Below are 15,059 nucleotides of genomic sequence, written 5' to 3' on the forward strand. Positions count from 1 at the left end.
TATCGTATACTGCACCGGTAATTATAATCAATACATCTCATCGAAACGTAATGGATGACGATGAGGAAACATATAGGCTATGGAAATTCGGAAAACCATCATGCAGGATGGGTTACTGAAGATGAGCTGTTTGCTAGCTGTATCAACTTTAGTAGTGCTAACTATCGGTGCTGGTAGTCAATATATGATACCCAAAGGTGGAGCAATTGATATTCACAACTATAGTTCAATGATGGAGTATGAATGACTCCAATTAACTATAGTTTTAGTGCATAAAGAATGATAGAAGGCCTCTAATGGCCGTGCTAACATGGGCAGCACCGTTGAGGGCGTCCAACCATTTTAATGTAGTCAACTGGGTGATACTTTCATGTACGTTAACAGTCAACAGCAACAATTAACTCTGCATATGGCTATAGTACTGTATACAATAGCCTACATTGTGTATAAATATAATCCAATCACAAAAAACCGAGTCCACAGCTTGCCAATGTCCCAAATACTAATACACGCTTAATTTGCCACAACGACATTGAATTTGTATAACTACTCCGTCTGCAGGGTTTGTTTGTGAAACGTACTGCGTACTCAAATCTTTGTATTTCAGCCTCTAGGGGCGTGCCATAACTGTACCTGATAATTTGCATGTTTTCCTCTGACTGAGCTAACTCATACGGTCGTTTGTTTTTCTACATGTGCTAAGACATAACATTTATATTTGAAGAGGGTCAAATACAGATGCAATTCTAATGACTGTTAGATCAGTCAAATATTTTCACTCATTGTTGGAAAATATCCGGTGCACATCATATGCGCGCGCTCCTAATAACGCGTAACTGCAACGTGAGTTAGCGTTAGCTAGTGAGAATATCTTACATGTATTGATATATCGTATACTGCACCGGTAATTAAATCAATACATCTCATCGAACGCAATGGATGACGATGAGGAAACATATAGGCTATGGAAAATTCGGAAAACCATCATGCAGGTGGGTTACTGAGATGAGCTGTTTGCTAGCTGTATCAACTTTAGTAGTAGCTAACTATCGGTAGCTGTAGTCAATATTATACCCAAAGGTGGAGCAATTGATATTCACTAACTATAGTTCAATGATGGAGTATGAATGACTCCAATTAACTATAGTTTTAGTGCATAAAGAATGATAGAGGCCTCTAATGGCCGTCGCTAACATGGGCAGCGCCGTTGAGGGCTTCCACATTTTAATGTAGTCAACTGGGTGATACTTTCACTTCATTGGCTGATCCAATCTTGAAGGGATCAGCCAATCTTGAAGAACAACATTGACCACTTCAAAATGGAGATACAAAGATGAGTCCTATCTATCTATTTGGCTATGATTCAATGGATCCAGTATATGAATGACCTGTCTTGTCACATACATGGAAAGCGTCATTGTACAACTCTCTCCTTGTTGGTCAGCTGTGTCATGACAGAGGCTACCTGTGGACCCAAGATGAGTTGGACCAGACCTTGGATGAGTTTAAAAGTCAGTTTGGGGACAAACCCAGCGAGGGTCGCCCACGACGGACAGATCTCACTGTCCTGGTAGCACACAATGATGACCCCACAGACCAGATGTTTGTTTTCTTTCCTGGTATGTTATTGCCAATGTAGCCCTCGTGACCATGTTGACTGTCATTTTTGATACAGTAATAAGTCAGCACCTGTCATTTGCTGTAGTCCTATAACTTATGACGATATTGAATCCCTTCATTTTCACCCATGTAGAGGAGCCTAAAGTTGGTATTAAGACCATCAAGATGTACTGCCAGCGGATGCAGGAGGAAACATACAACGTGCCTGCATTGTAGTTCAGATGGGAATGACACCTTCAGCTAAGCAGGTAAGGTTTGTGGATGTTTTTGGACACGAGAGCTTACTTTTTCAAGCTACATGTTTTCAGTTTTTTATTTCAGTGGTCTTTTTTTTTCTTCACATCAAATTTTAGTCTCTAGTTGATATGGCCCCCAATACATCCTGGAACAGTTTCTGCAGCAGGAGCTTCTAATAAACATCACTGAGCATGAGGTAAGCAGATGGAAAGTATGTTGCATATCATTAAGATTGTAGTCATAAGACCTTTTGAACTGCTATGTGGCACACTTAACTAATCTGATGTAATTATTTTGTTGCAGCTAGTTCCTGAACACATAGTCATGACAAAAGAGGAACTGTCTGAATTGCTGTTACGTAGTATCCTTTTTCACAGCATGGATTTCAAACTCGTACCTAGATAGATATAAATCCTGTGTTCTATGGACTGGATTCACATGCATAGTCACCCCAAATGAGAATCTATTGATCTAACACTAGATTGAGTTTTATAGAGATACTTGTGTTGGGATTTCTTTATTTGTGTCTCAGTAAACTGAAGGAGAGTCAGCTGCCTAGGATCCAACAAGGAGATCCTGTAGCCCGGTACTTTGGATTGAAAAGAGGCCAGGTACAAGATCAATCTCCTCAACCTAATGTAGTTAAAACATGTCTGAAATAAGTGATTTACTTGGCTCTCGTTCCTCTTTGCTGTGACAGGTAGTAAAGATAATCAGACCCAGTGAGACTGCTGGACGATACATCACCTACAGGCTGGTCCAGTGAGGATTTCAATGTGAGTGCTTGGTGAATATCTTGATTGCAGTGTTAGGGCTGTTTCTAACCCGCATCTCTATATTAAATGTATTGTCATACGAAAATAATTAATTATTCAGATGGGCATTTGAGAATGTTAATTCTGATGCTACTCTTGTTCCTTTAGGTATGTCGCTGTACTAAGGAACAGCGGGTGAGCCAATAAAACTCATGGATTATTCTACAGCTGGCCTCATCTCTTTGGATTAAGTTTGGCTTTTGTTAATTTGTTCAATAAATCCTTTGACATATCTTTCCAAAGATATGTATGGTGATGCCAGTTATAATGATTATTTTAAATGGTTTGACCATCCAGACAATGCATATTTTAGGGTTCTAAAAATGTGTGCAAGGTCAAGACAAAAGGCACATATTAGCATCTGTCACCTAGAGTAGCAGCAGGTATAAATGAGGCTATAGTTTCAATGAAATGGTTGTTTTACAAGGCATGGTCAACATTTAATAGCTTTCTTTTATTACTGTGTCAAAACAGTGAATTCAGCAGATAAAGACAAATACATCCTACATAACTGTTAAAAATCTAAATATGCATTTTTGGGATTTTAGTGCTGAAATAAAACCAGCAGCACTTTGAATACCTGGGGAAATGATCTTAGATAAATAACTCACTATTCAAGCATAAGAGCAATGTAAATACTTTTTGAAAGATTATCACTATGCCAATTTGTAAGGCACAGATTATTTTCAAAATTAAGTCACAGCTTGTTATAACTAGAATTAATGCTGACAGAACAGCTATAACCAAGTGTCCATGATGAATGTGTCATGTAGTATTTCATGACATGTTAAAACCAAGATTTGTGGTAACATCCACCAAAAAATCGCCAGACTGGAAGTACACTTAAACACCGTAAAGCCTTTCAGTGTGGAAGTTCAATGATGGAGTATGAATGACTCCAATTAACTATAGTTTTAGTGCATAAAGAATGATAGAGGCCTCTAATGGCCGTGCTAACATGGGCAGCGCCGTTGAGGGCTTCCACCATTTTAATGTAGTCAACTGGGTGATACTTTCAACTTCATTGGCTGATCCAAATCTTGAAGGGATCAGCCAATCTTGAAGAACAACATTGACCACTTCAAAATGGAGATACAAAGATGAGTCCTATCTATCTATTTGGCTATGATTCAATGGATCCAGTATATGAATGACCTGTCTTGTCACATTACATGGAAAGCGTCATTGTACAACTCTCTCCTTGTTGGTCAGCTGTGTCATGACAGAGGCTACCTGGTGACCCAAGATGAGTTGGACCAGACCTTGGATGAGTTTAAAAGTCAGTTTGGGGACAAACCCAGCGAGGGTCGCCCACGACGGACAGATCTCACTGTCCTGGTAGCACACAATGATGACCCCACAGACCAGATGTTTGTTTTCTTTCCTGGTATGTTATTGCCAATGTAGCCCTCGTGACCATGTTGACTGTCATTTTTGATACAGTAATAAGTCAGCACCTGTCATTTGCTGTAGTCCTATAACTTATGACGATATTGAATCCCTTCATTTTCACCCATGTAGAGGAGCCTAAAGTTGGTATTAAGACCATCAAGATGTACTGCCAGCGGATGCAGGAGGAAAACATCACACGTGCCTGCATTGTAGTTCAGATGGGAATGACACCTTCAGCTAAGCAGGTAAGGTTTGTGGATGTTTTTGGACACGAGAGCTTACTTTTTCAAGCTACTATGTTTTCAGTTTTTTATTTCAGTGGTCTTTTTTTTTCTTCACATCAAATTTTAGTCTCTAGTTGATATGGCCCCCAAATACATCCTGGAACAGTTTCTGCAGCAGGAGCTTCTAATAAACATCACTGAGCATGAGGTAAGCAGATGGAAAGTTATGTTGCAATATCATTAAGATTGTAGTCATAAGACCTTTTGAACTGCTATGTGGCACACTTAACTAATCTGATGTAATTATTTTGTTGCAGCTAGTTCCTGAACACATAGTCATGACAAAAGAGGAACTGTCTGAATTGCTGTTACGATAGTATCCTTTTTCACAGCATGGATTTCAAACTCGTACCTAGATAGAGTATAAATCCTGTGTTCTATGGACTGGATTCACATGCATAGTCACCCCAAATGAGAATCTATTGATCTAACACTAGATTGAGTTTTATAGAGATACTTGTGTTGGGATTTCTTTATTTGTGTCTCAGTAAACTGAAGGAGAGTCAGCTGCCTAGGATCCAACAAGGAGATCCTGTAGCCCGGTACTTTGGATTGAAAAGAGGCCAGGTACAAGATCAATCTCCTCAACCTAATGTAGTTAAAACATGTCTGAAATAAGTGATTTACTTGGCTCTCGTTCCTCTTTGCTGTGACAGGTAGTAAAGATAATCAGACCCAGTGAGACTGCTGGACGATACATCACCTACAGGCTGGTCCAGTGAGGATTTCAATGTGAGTGCTTGGTGAATATCTTGATTGCAGTGTTAGGGCTGTTTCCTAACCAGCATCTCTATATTAAATGTATTGTCATACGAAAAATAATTAATTATTCAGATGGGCATTTGAGAATGTTAATTCTGATGCTACTCTTGTTCCTTTAGGTATGTCGCTGTACTAAGGAACAGCGGGTGAGCCAATAAAACTCATGGATTATTCTACAGCTGGCCTCATCTCTTTGGATTAAGTTTGGCTTTTGTTAATTTGTTCAATAAATCCTTTGACATATCTTTCCAAAGATATGTATGGTGATGCCAGTTATAATGATTATTTTAAATGGTTTGACCATCCAGACAATGCATATTTTAGGGTTCTAAAAATGTGTGCAAGGTCAAGACAAAAGGCACATATTAGCATCTGTCACCTAGAGTAGCAGCAGGTATAAATGAGGCTATAGTTTCAATGAAATGGTTGTTTTACAAGGCATGGTCAACATTTAATAGCTTTCTCTTTATTACTGTCAAAACAGTGAATTCAGCAGATAAAGACAAATACATCCTACATAACTGTTCAAATCTAAATATGCATTTTTGGGATTTTAGTGCTGAAATAAAACCAGCAGCACTTTGAATACCTGGGGAAATGATCTTAGATAAATAACTCACTATTCAAGCATAAGAGCAATGTAAATACTTTTTGAAAGATTATCACTATGCCAATTTGTAAGGCACAGATTATTTTCAAAATTAAGTCACAGCTTGTTATAACTAGAATTAATGCTGACAGAACAGCTATAACCAAGTGTCCATGATGAATGTGTCATGTAGTATTTCATGACATGTTAAAACCAAGATTTGTGGTAACATCCACCAACAAAATCGCCAGACTGGAAGTACACTTAAACACCGTAAAGCCTTTCAGTGTGGTTGACACATTGCACAGGCTGTGTTTACACAAACTGTCAGTCAAACCATTTTCTCACTGTAACCCAGGGATTCTGGAGAACTGCCTGCATGGAGAAAAGGTGAAGGGATGTAATGAAGTGACACTGGTCAGACTCACCTGGATAAATACAAGTTATAAAGATGTACTAAAATCAAAAAGGCAAAGGTAATTCTTCACAAGTCCATCTAAACATCTCTTACCACAGCCCTCCATCTTGTCAGAGTCTGTTCTGCTCTGTTCCTCATTGGCATCCTGTTTCTCTACATCAGCTACCGCAGCACTGCTGTTGTCATCTATACCTGCACCGACAGTCTATACCWGCAGGGGGAGACGAACACAAAACCTAAGATAAAATAGGGCGCTTGAGTTCAAACCATTCACAACTCTGGTATTAGTTGAGCTATTGTGGGTAGGTGAACTGAAAGCATTCACATTCTTTGTATGTTTGAAATATTCTTTAACATGTCATTTTGCTTATCTAAAGTATGTACATGCATCCTCTACAACCAAAGACAGGCCTGTTGGGTGGAGAATGGGTGACGGCTGGAGGACTGGAAGATGGCTGTGTAAAAGACTATGAGAGTCTTTATGATGCGGGCCTGGTGGGGGTAGTCCACTAGAGAGGACAGGGACACTGTGGCCCCAGTGGGCCGGGGCCGCATCAGAGAGGGGCCAAACACAATGCCCAGGTTACTGGGACTCATCTTRTTGTCCTGCTCGAACTCTGCAATCCTGAGGACAGAGCAGGGAAGGGGGAAACATGGATGATATGACAGGCAGAGGTAAAAAAAAATTAAACATGTAAGGGGAGCAGACTTTTAAACATTAAAATCCTTAACTGAAAAAATATGCAGAATGTAAACAGCATAGTGGGTCAATTTCCGCAACAACTAAAAGCGTTGAAGCGCGAGGCTCAAGTTTTCCTTTGTTTTGGTGCCCTATCTACCACACTGAACAGCGTGAAGCGAACCCGTGCACATGCGGAGATACTGTGTGAGACCGTGTGAGAGCGAAGTGTTGCATCTTGCACATCTCAATATCCTAGCCTATTCGTTGAGGTCTGTCTGTTTGACGACCTACCTACCTATACTGTGCCCCTCGCCTCTCCACATCTGTCCCTCGCTAGTCTTCACCTTTCCAAAAATACAGAATTTTAGGTGTCGAATCTAAACACTCAAGAAATGGGAGTCGAGGTATCAATTATTTTGGAGTCTACTCTCCACCACTACGTCATCGTAGTTAACAGTTGGAAAAATGGCAGCGAAAGGCAAGCGACAGCAGCGAAGTCCTGTATGGCAAAACTTTTTATTATTTTCATGAAATGCTATTAACATATTACTATGTTGGGACAGCTGAAATGACCCATGGTTTGCTGTAAAAGAGGTCTATGAATAAAACTGTTCTCCCTAAGAAGGTTATAAGTTCCTGGGTGGTAACGAGCCCACCTAGCACGTGGAAAAGGGATGAAATTTGTTTATGGTTGTGACACCCTTCAGGTGTCAAAACGGGGAATCAAAATTTCTATGTTGACACCTTTCAGGTGTCAAAAGGGGGATTGTGGGGTTTTGCTAGGTTTAGCGTGCTAAAATAACTATAAACTAGAAGGATTTTACATTAATTAAAGTTTAAGCTACTGACTTATGTAGGCCTGACAATTTGTCTTTGTTCTCAGGAGTAACAAGTTCTCATAGCCTAACCATGAGGCCACAGCCTGAAATATGTGTATGTATGCAACAATGTACAAGGGCATAAGATACACGAAGATCATCTGTGAGGTTCTGAATTATGCACTATAACCCAATACTATAACACATGTGATTGAATATTAGCAACTGTTGGCCTGGGAGCCTGGGTGTCTGTGTGTGTGTGCTGGAAGTAACAGTTAGCTCCAGATAAGTGTGCTGGGAAGCTGTGGTTAGCCTTGAGCGAGAACAGTGGGCTTTGTATACAGGTGCAAATAGCTCAGACAATATTGCAGAGCTGTCTGACCTCAGTCTTTGGGGTGAGGGAGCGTAATCTACACAGCAACAGCGTCGGGACATCACATGCGCTAAGRGGCTAGGACTAGCTTAAGCGCCAACACCAACGATAGGCTGGGTGAGTCTAAACCACGCCCAGTCTCTACTCTGACAGGCCGGCTCGGAAGCGGGAACTATCTCTGTCATGAGTATATTATAATATCTTTGTCAGGAACAAGTCAGTTCCTTGTTCCACCCTGCGGGSTGGTGCAGTGAACCCGTATATACGGAAATTGCATTTGCCATTTATTAACTTTTGAATTAAACAATTATTTTAACCAAGTTCAGGTGTGATATTGTTCCTATCTCAGTCGAACCTTCGCAGCCTTAACAATAGCTAACTGATAAGTGCAATTAAATATGGAGGCTGAAACAGACAAGGTGTGTACCTGTCGGGAGGTAGAGCTTAAGGACATTGCTGATGTCGTGGGGGGAACACTGCGATAGCTCCACTAGTTCTTTGCCGTTCTCAAATGCTTGACATAGCTTCTCCACACGAGTCTTCACCCCATTCACTCTGTAGATACCCTGCAGAGAGTGATGGAGATAAATGGGAAGAGAGAGAAAATGTTAAAGGATAGAGAGGGTTGAAAGAAAATAATGCATTCATTCAACCAACCATTATGCTCATTTCAAGCAATCATTTCCTTCATCCCCCGTTCCCTCACCTTCATCTTCAGGGCTCGTCTCTCTATCTCGGAGATGCACTTAGTGATGATGAAGGGGATGTCATTGGAGCTGTCGCTGGACACCTGGGAGAAGTCTCGGCCGAACAGCTGGAGTCTACCCTGCAGCTTCTTATGGCCACACTGGATGGCCAACGTCTCCAAACACCGCTTATGACATGCCAGGAAACACTAGTGTAGAGGTCAGGGGGCATAGGTCAAGGGGTTAGCGGTCAGGATGATAACCAATGAAAGTCTTAAGAGATCCTTTACACAGAAAAACAGAAGTATGCAACCAATCTACCAGCCAAATTCGATTGCTTTCGCAGCTTTAAAGGTGGCGAAGGAGATGGCATTTTCACTCACCTCCTCACACTCTGCTCCCTGGAAGTACACGTAGCTGTCGCACTCCCGACACTTGGACGGGGTGCGGAGTTTACGCAGCCGGTGGGTCTGGGCGGCYTTGGAGAGCCCAATGTTCCGGAAAGATCCGGTTGGAACCGCCATCTCTGGCTCCATGCCATTTATGTCTGCAGAGGAAGATTAATGCATTTATCAATGAATTCATGAATTATTCACTGGTTGGCAAACAGAGAGGAGGTGGATCTCAAGTCTCACTTGGTGCTTGGAAGGAGGCCACGTTCCCGTCCTTCTCATCTGGACCCTCATTTGATGACATGGTCCCGGTGGAGGAGGTGCACGCCATTTTACTGATGTCACCTGAAACATACACAATTATAACACATACAGCTACAGTACTGCAGGAGATGGCCAGATAGAGTGCATGGCTTACCTGTACTGGTGGTAGGAGATTCCAGGCCACCTACACTGTCTGCATCACTCACTGTAGAACCCCACGATTTGTGGCCTTGTCCTGGGGAAAGGTACACAAGATTATCACAGACTACAAAACATGAAGGACACCTTCGTAATATTCAGTTGTACCCTCCCACCCGTTTCCCCCCCTCAGAACAGCCTCAATTTGTTGGGGCATGGACTCTACAAGGTGTTGAATGCATTCCACAGGGATGCTGGCCCATGTTGACTTCAATTCTTCCTGCAGTTATGTCAAGTTGGCTGGATGTCCTTTGGGTGGTGGACCATTCTTGATACACACAGGAAACTGTTGAGCGTGAAAAATCCAGCAGGGTTGCAGTTCTTGACACAAACCTGTGCACCTGGCACACACTACCATACCCCATTCAAAGGCACTTAAATCTTTTGTCTTGCCCATTCACCCTCTGAATGGCACATATACACAATCCATGTCTCAATTGTCTCGAGGCTTAAAAATCCTTTAACCGGTCTMCCTTTCATCTACACTGATTGAAGTGGATTTAACAGGTAACATCAAGTGATCATAGCTTTCACCTGGATTCACCTGTTCAGTCTATGGCATGGAAAGAGCATCTTAATAATTTCTTAAAGTCTTGTACACTCAGTGTATACTGAAGGTCTACACCATTTTGTCTTGCGCTGTAAACCTAGAGCATTGATTTAAGGTCTTGCATGGTGAGATGGCACAAGACAGTAAGAACCAAATAAATATCATAAAACATTACACACTCTTTCTGGCATTTTCAGCACTGCGGTCCTCGTCGGTCATGGTCTCTCCGGTGCTGGGTTGACCCTCAGAGGTGCTCTGCTGGTCTGTGTTGAAGCTGTCGTTACGGGTTCGAGCTGGCTGTTTGAATTAAAAATATTATTTATTACTGACTTTAATCTTGGTGCAACTATGGGGCAAAACAGACGGGGTTGGCTTAGAATGTTGACAACATTTTAACTATGTGTCATCTCCAATGTTAATTGAAAACAAATACATTTGCACAATGAGCAGTTGTCTCTCGAATAACATGTTACAGTTGTTGGTTAACTATCTAGTGAATGTTGGCCATATTAGCATAGAAGTGACATCAGTCAAAACAAGACATGGTATCAAGAACAAGATCAAACAAGCTGAAATAAACCACCTACGATTCCCCACATGGCAGCTTCTTGTGATTGTTGCCATCTGACCATTCAGAATAACACCACCACACAGACTTCTGCTCCATTGACGCACATCGTTTTTGTGACGTTGTCAGCTAACCCATCTATAGGCACCTAACAAATAAAATAATTTTTATTATGCTTTGAGGCTAGTGGTGACTCACTGTGTGGAGGCTGCAGTGGCGGTGTAGGGCTCAAACTGGTAGGTGACCTCTGGTTCCTTAGTGAGCTGCAGGTCTCGGACGTGGGCAGCATACTGCTGTCCTGGGTCATACAGCTTACTGCTCTCACACAGAGTCTGTTAGTGGACCGGCAACGCCTCTGTCTGCATATGCATTATCTGGTAGTACGAGATGGTAGCCTAGAGGGAAGGAGAGGAATAGAACGGAAGTCAGGTAGGTGTGAGAGATAGAGAGAGAGGTGGAGGCAAAGACTTTCTGAGCAAACAATAGGTCTGAGTGTATGTGTGTTGTGGTGGGTACTGTATGAGCGGTCTATTGATGAATAACTTGATTCCTGGGTCTATACGTGTGTGTGTGTGTGTGTGTGGTAGTATACTGACCAAGCGCAGGGTCTGGTCACTCTGTTTGATGACCTCCTGCAGAAGTCGGAGCACATTGACCTTCACATGTTCCAGCTCCTGCTGCTGGGTGGTGGCGTCTGCTATACACGTCCTGTAGGTGGCCTCTGCCTCCTCAGTCTGAACACACACACAGGCTGGTCAATTCTCAGCCAGGTTAATGGGATACATTCTCATTGAAAAATGGCCATAGGCTTTGACAATGACTTGCAGTCAGAGACAGGATTGACTGCAAAGAGATTAGGAGATTTCACTGGAGAAAAGATGTGAGATATGGAGAGGAGAGATGAGTAGAAGAGAGAATGGAGGATAAATAACTTTATGTGGTGATGGGAACCTTGTTGCGAGCCTCTTCTTCCGCTCGTAACTTCTTGCCCAGAGACTTGGAGGTGGAGCCTCCCCCCTCCTCCTCTGCTGCTCTGCTAGTGGCTGCCTTGTTGTGCTCCTCACAGCGAGCCATGTAGCCATGCTTGGTCTTGCGCAGGTTAGACTCACATTCCAGCTGGATCACAAAAACACAGGTACACACAGAATCAGTCTTCAGTTACACAAATTGGGAAAACTCTTGAAAAAAACTAAGGGTATTCTTCAAAATACTTTGTGTGGACATCTTGTCAAATAATGTTTTAAAAAGATACATCTCAATAGTACAAAATAAATTCCTGTAAACATCATGGCAATATGAAACAAATAATCAAAATAGGAGAGACAACATATTGCATAAATAGCACTAGCAAGGAACTGACCAGTTTCCTCTTGGCTCAGTCCCACTGTTCCTTGATCTCCTTCCGTTTCTTCTCATGCTTGTGTTTACGCTGCGTCAGAGGCTGTAGGAAGGTCTGGCTGTGCAGTGTGGAGGTGGCCTGCTGCACCCCCACTGCTCTGCCCCAGAGCCAGAGAGTAGATGGAGTAGAAGGGCATGTGGTGCTTGAGAGAGCTGGAGAGGAAAGAGCATTGTCACAGGAGCCTCTTGAAATGGATGGAATCATTTTGACGAGAGTGAATTAGGGATTCCTTTCCTTTTAATATAAAAGACAAAACCACCAGGGCTTACGTGTGTGATGCTGTGCTTGCTGGACTGGTACAGTCTTTGTAAGCCCTTGGCAAACTCCACCTCTGGATGGGGGAAGATATGGGCGAATAAACTTAATATGTTTAATTGAAGGGTATAAGAATCAACCTAAATGTCTATTATTATCTGTGTGGACTGCGGTGTCTGTGTGCCCACCCAGTGAGGTCCTCTTCTCCACGTAGCTCATCAGGTMCTTCATGTATTTATAGATGGTCTTGGCGTAGGCCAGAGCAGAGTCCACTCCCCCTTCACTACGCTGCAGCATGATGTCCACCTCCTCGGCCCGGCCAAAGTCCTGCAGGTCATCCCTCATCTGAGCTCCCTCCAGCCCCTGACCTGATGCCCTGTACAGGTTCTCCATAGACTGGACAAAGAGAGTGGGAGAGTTTAACCACTCATGAATAGTACCTTATTTTGGAAGATATTTACATTACACACTAAATGACCAGTTCAAACCATTGCAAATGGCCAACTACATAGAAAACATTTCTGGCACTACACAAAATCATTTGGCAGGACACTTTCCCAGAGCCAATACAAACAACTATTTAATAGAGCGACGCCAAGTGGAATCTCATGGATGGGGATGTGCAATTGAATGATGGATGTTCCACTGTAAACGGAAGTATATAGCATTTGGCACAGACTGTGGGCAATAATAAGCCCAGTGTGTGTGCAGGCCTGATGAATTCAGTGTGTCAGTGTAAGAGTGGTATTGATGGAGGAGGTGAAAGGAGCTGTTATCTGGCCTGTGTATGTGTGTGTGGCCACACACACATGTGAAGAAAAGGTGAAGAAAAGGCAGAGATAAAGACTCACTGCCAGGAAGTTGGCCTTGCTGCCCCCGTGCCCCACAAACATCCACTCTGAGACTGTCACACACACACACACACACACACGCACACACACACACACACACACACACGAAAGCCACATTAACCTCCACTCACCCTGCTCTTCTCTGTTGGCAGCAGGGACAGTAGGGTACTGCTGTCCACCTCCCCCATCAGCAGCTCTGACACACTGAGGAGGACAGAGAGACCATTACACAGAGACACTACTACCATCACAGAGACAGAAAGTACTAATATACGAGGGACAAATAGGTTAAAGCAATGTGGAGGGTACATTTCTGGTTATTTCACCCGCCGATGGTCATGGAAAGGAAACAAGGAAAGGATACAAGGAGAAGAGAGCATCAGGAAACAGTTCATGCCAGGCTCCAGGCTCTGTGCCATCGCGCCACCATTTAACTTCCTCTTTGTGTCTTCCTTGCCCTGTTGCTGCTGTGTGTTGTACTGTGTAAAGGGCCCGGATGTGAACAAGCACTCTTTGGTAATGTGTGTGTATTCCTATTCACAACTTTAAWAACACACCTATGTGCAATATACTGTACACATCACAGAACGTTTTAGCGGTACATTTTTCCAATTGTATTTTGAGAGAGTGATATGTTTGTATAAAAACTACCGTTATCACACATACACAGAGAACAGGTCGCAGTTGTAAATGAGAACTTGTTCTCAACTGGCCTACCTGGTTAAATAAAGGTAAATAAAACAGATGCACCTATTCCTGGTCTGTAAATAATAATCTGCTGAGACCATGCATATGTGTCACTGCGTTTCTCTCTAAGCTCCAGTTCTCTCTCACACACTGACTGTACTTCTACAGTCATCACACATGCCCCCACTGACCTGACCACTGAGGACACCACATGTGGTCATGTCCCATTACTCTGTGCCAGAGAACAGTGTTGTTGCATCTCAAGTGGTAAACAGTCAAATAATTGTGACACACAGAGACATCTGCGGCTTATTTCAGACCCATGCTTATTGTTTCTAGCTCATGGCAATACATACAGTACTGAGAAACGGGTGTACCATATACTTACTTTCTACTAAAAGCAACTGTAATGGTCTCAATGGCCTTCTCAAAGTCCTTCTTTTCTGTGTCATTACACATTTCATAGTGAAATCCTGCAATCAAAACAATGTGTTCATTCTAGCCCATCTTGGCAATTTTAAGCTCCAAAACACCTGAAAATGCAATGTTGGGTTATTTTTAATGGTTTTGTCAAATATTTTTCACAGTGGTTTAGATACAATGACTGATTCTCTACACTTTTCCATAATTTTTATTTATGTTATTTATGTTAACTATTAGAATTTTAGCAACCAAGAAATGGCAGAGCAATTTCCGCATAATGCATCTTTAATTCAAATGTTCGTACAAATAGCCTATAGGACAGGTTGTTCGCAAATTGTGTTTTCCTTTCAATAAAAACCTGTCATGTTGGTATAAGAACATTGTTCTACTTTAATGCAACTTTATTTATATTCTGTTAAGATTAATTATAATAATCTAATTGTGATTTTGAGCACCGTCGGTGGACACCCAATGAGTTATGCACCCAATGAGTTATGCACCCAATGAGTTATGCACCCAATGAGTTATGCACCCAATGAGTTATGCACCCAATGAGTTATGTACCCAATGAGTTATGTACCCAATGAGTTATGCACCCAATGAGTTATGCACCCAATGCATATGGATGTCTGGTAAATTAAAATCTTGCCAGTCACATTGTCCGGGGACACATTTTTCTAATGGAGACCCTGGTGTATTGATACAACATCCAAAGTATAAAATGAATAACTGCACCATGCTCAAAGGGATATTCAATATCTGCTTTTTTTAACCTCCCTGGTCTATGTGGTTGAAT

General features: G+C 42.2%; 1 protein-coding gene and 1 pseudogene across 1 annotated transcript; one reads left to right on the forward strand and one right to left on the reverse strand.

Annotated features, from left to right (window-relative positions):
* Positions 1 to 800: 800 nt before the first annotated feature.
* Positions 801 to 5,377, forward strand: polr2eb (RNA polymerase II, I and III subunit E, b). The gene is made up of 8 exons (XM_023972000.2): positions 801 to 992; positions 3,885 to 4,059; positions 4,194 to 4,309; positions 4,416 to 4,496; positions 4,606 to 4,664; positions 4,837 to 4,915; positions 5,005 to 5,080; positions 5,230 to 5,377. The coding sequence occupies exons 1-7, from the start codon at positions 936 to 938 to the stop codon at positions 5,068 to 5,070; spliced, it is 633 nt and encodes a 210-aa protein (XP_023827768.1). The 5' UTR covers positions 801 to 935; the 3' UTR covers positions 5,071 to 5,080; positions 5,230 to 5,377.
* A 322-nt stretch (positions 5,378 to 5,699) lies between these two features.
* On the reverse strand, positions 5,700 to 14,628 carry LOC111952705 (rho GTPase-activating protein 45-like; annotated as a pseudogene).
* Positions 14,629 to 15,059: the final 431 nt, after the last annotated feature.

This window comes from Salvelinus sp. IW2-2015, linkage group LG26, assembly GCF_002910315.2.
Source record: "Salvelinus sp. IW2-2015 linkage group LG26, ASM291031v2, whole genome shotgun sequence".
Classification (NCBI taxonomy): Eukaryota; Metazoa; Chordata; class Actinopteri; order Salmoniformes; family Salmonidae; genus Salvelinus; species Salvelinus sp. IW2-2015.

Coding starts and splice junctions, on each gene's coding strand:
- polr2eb (XM_023972000.2), top strand. CDS start 936: ATGGATGACGATGAGGAAACATATAGGCTATGGAAAATTCGGAAAACC. Junction 4,497..4,605: donor TAAACATCACTGAGCATGAG/GTAAGCAGATGG, acceptor ATTTTGTTGCAG/CTAGTTCCTGAACACATAGT. Junction 4,916..5,004: donor TTGGATTGAAAAGAGGCCAG/GTACAAGATCAA, acceptor TTGCTGTGACAG/GTAGTAAAGATAATCAGACC.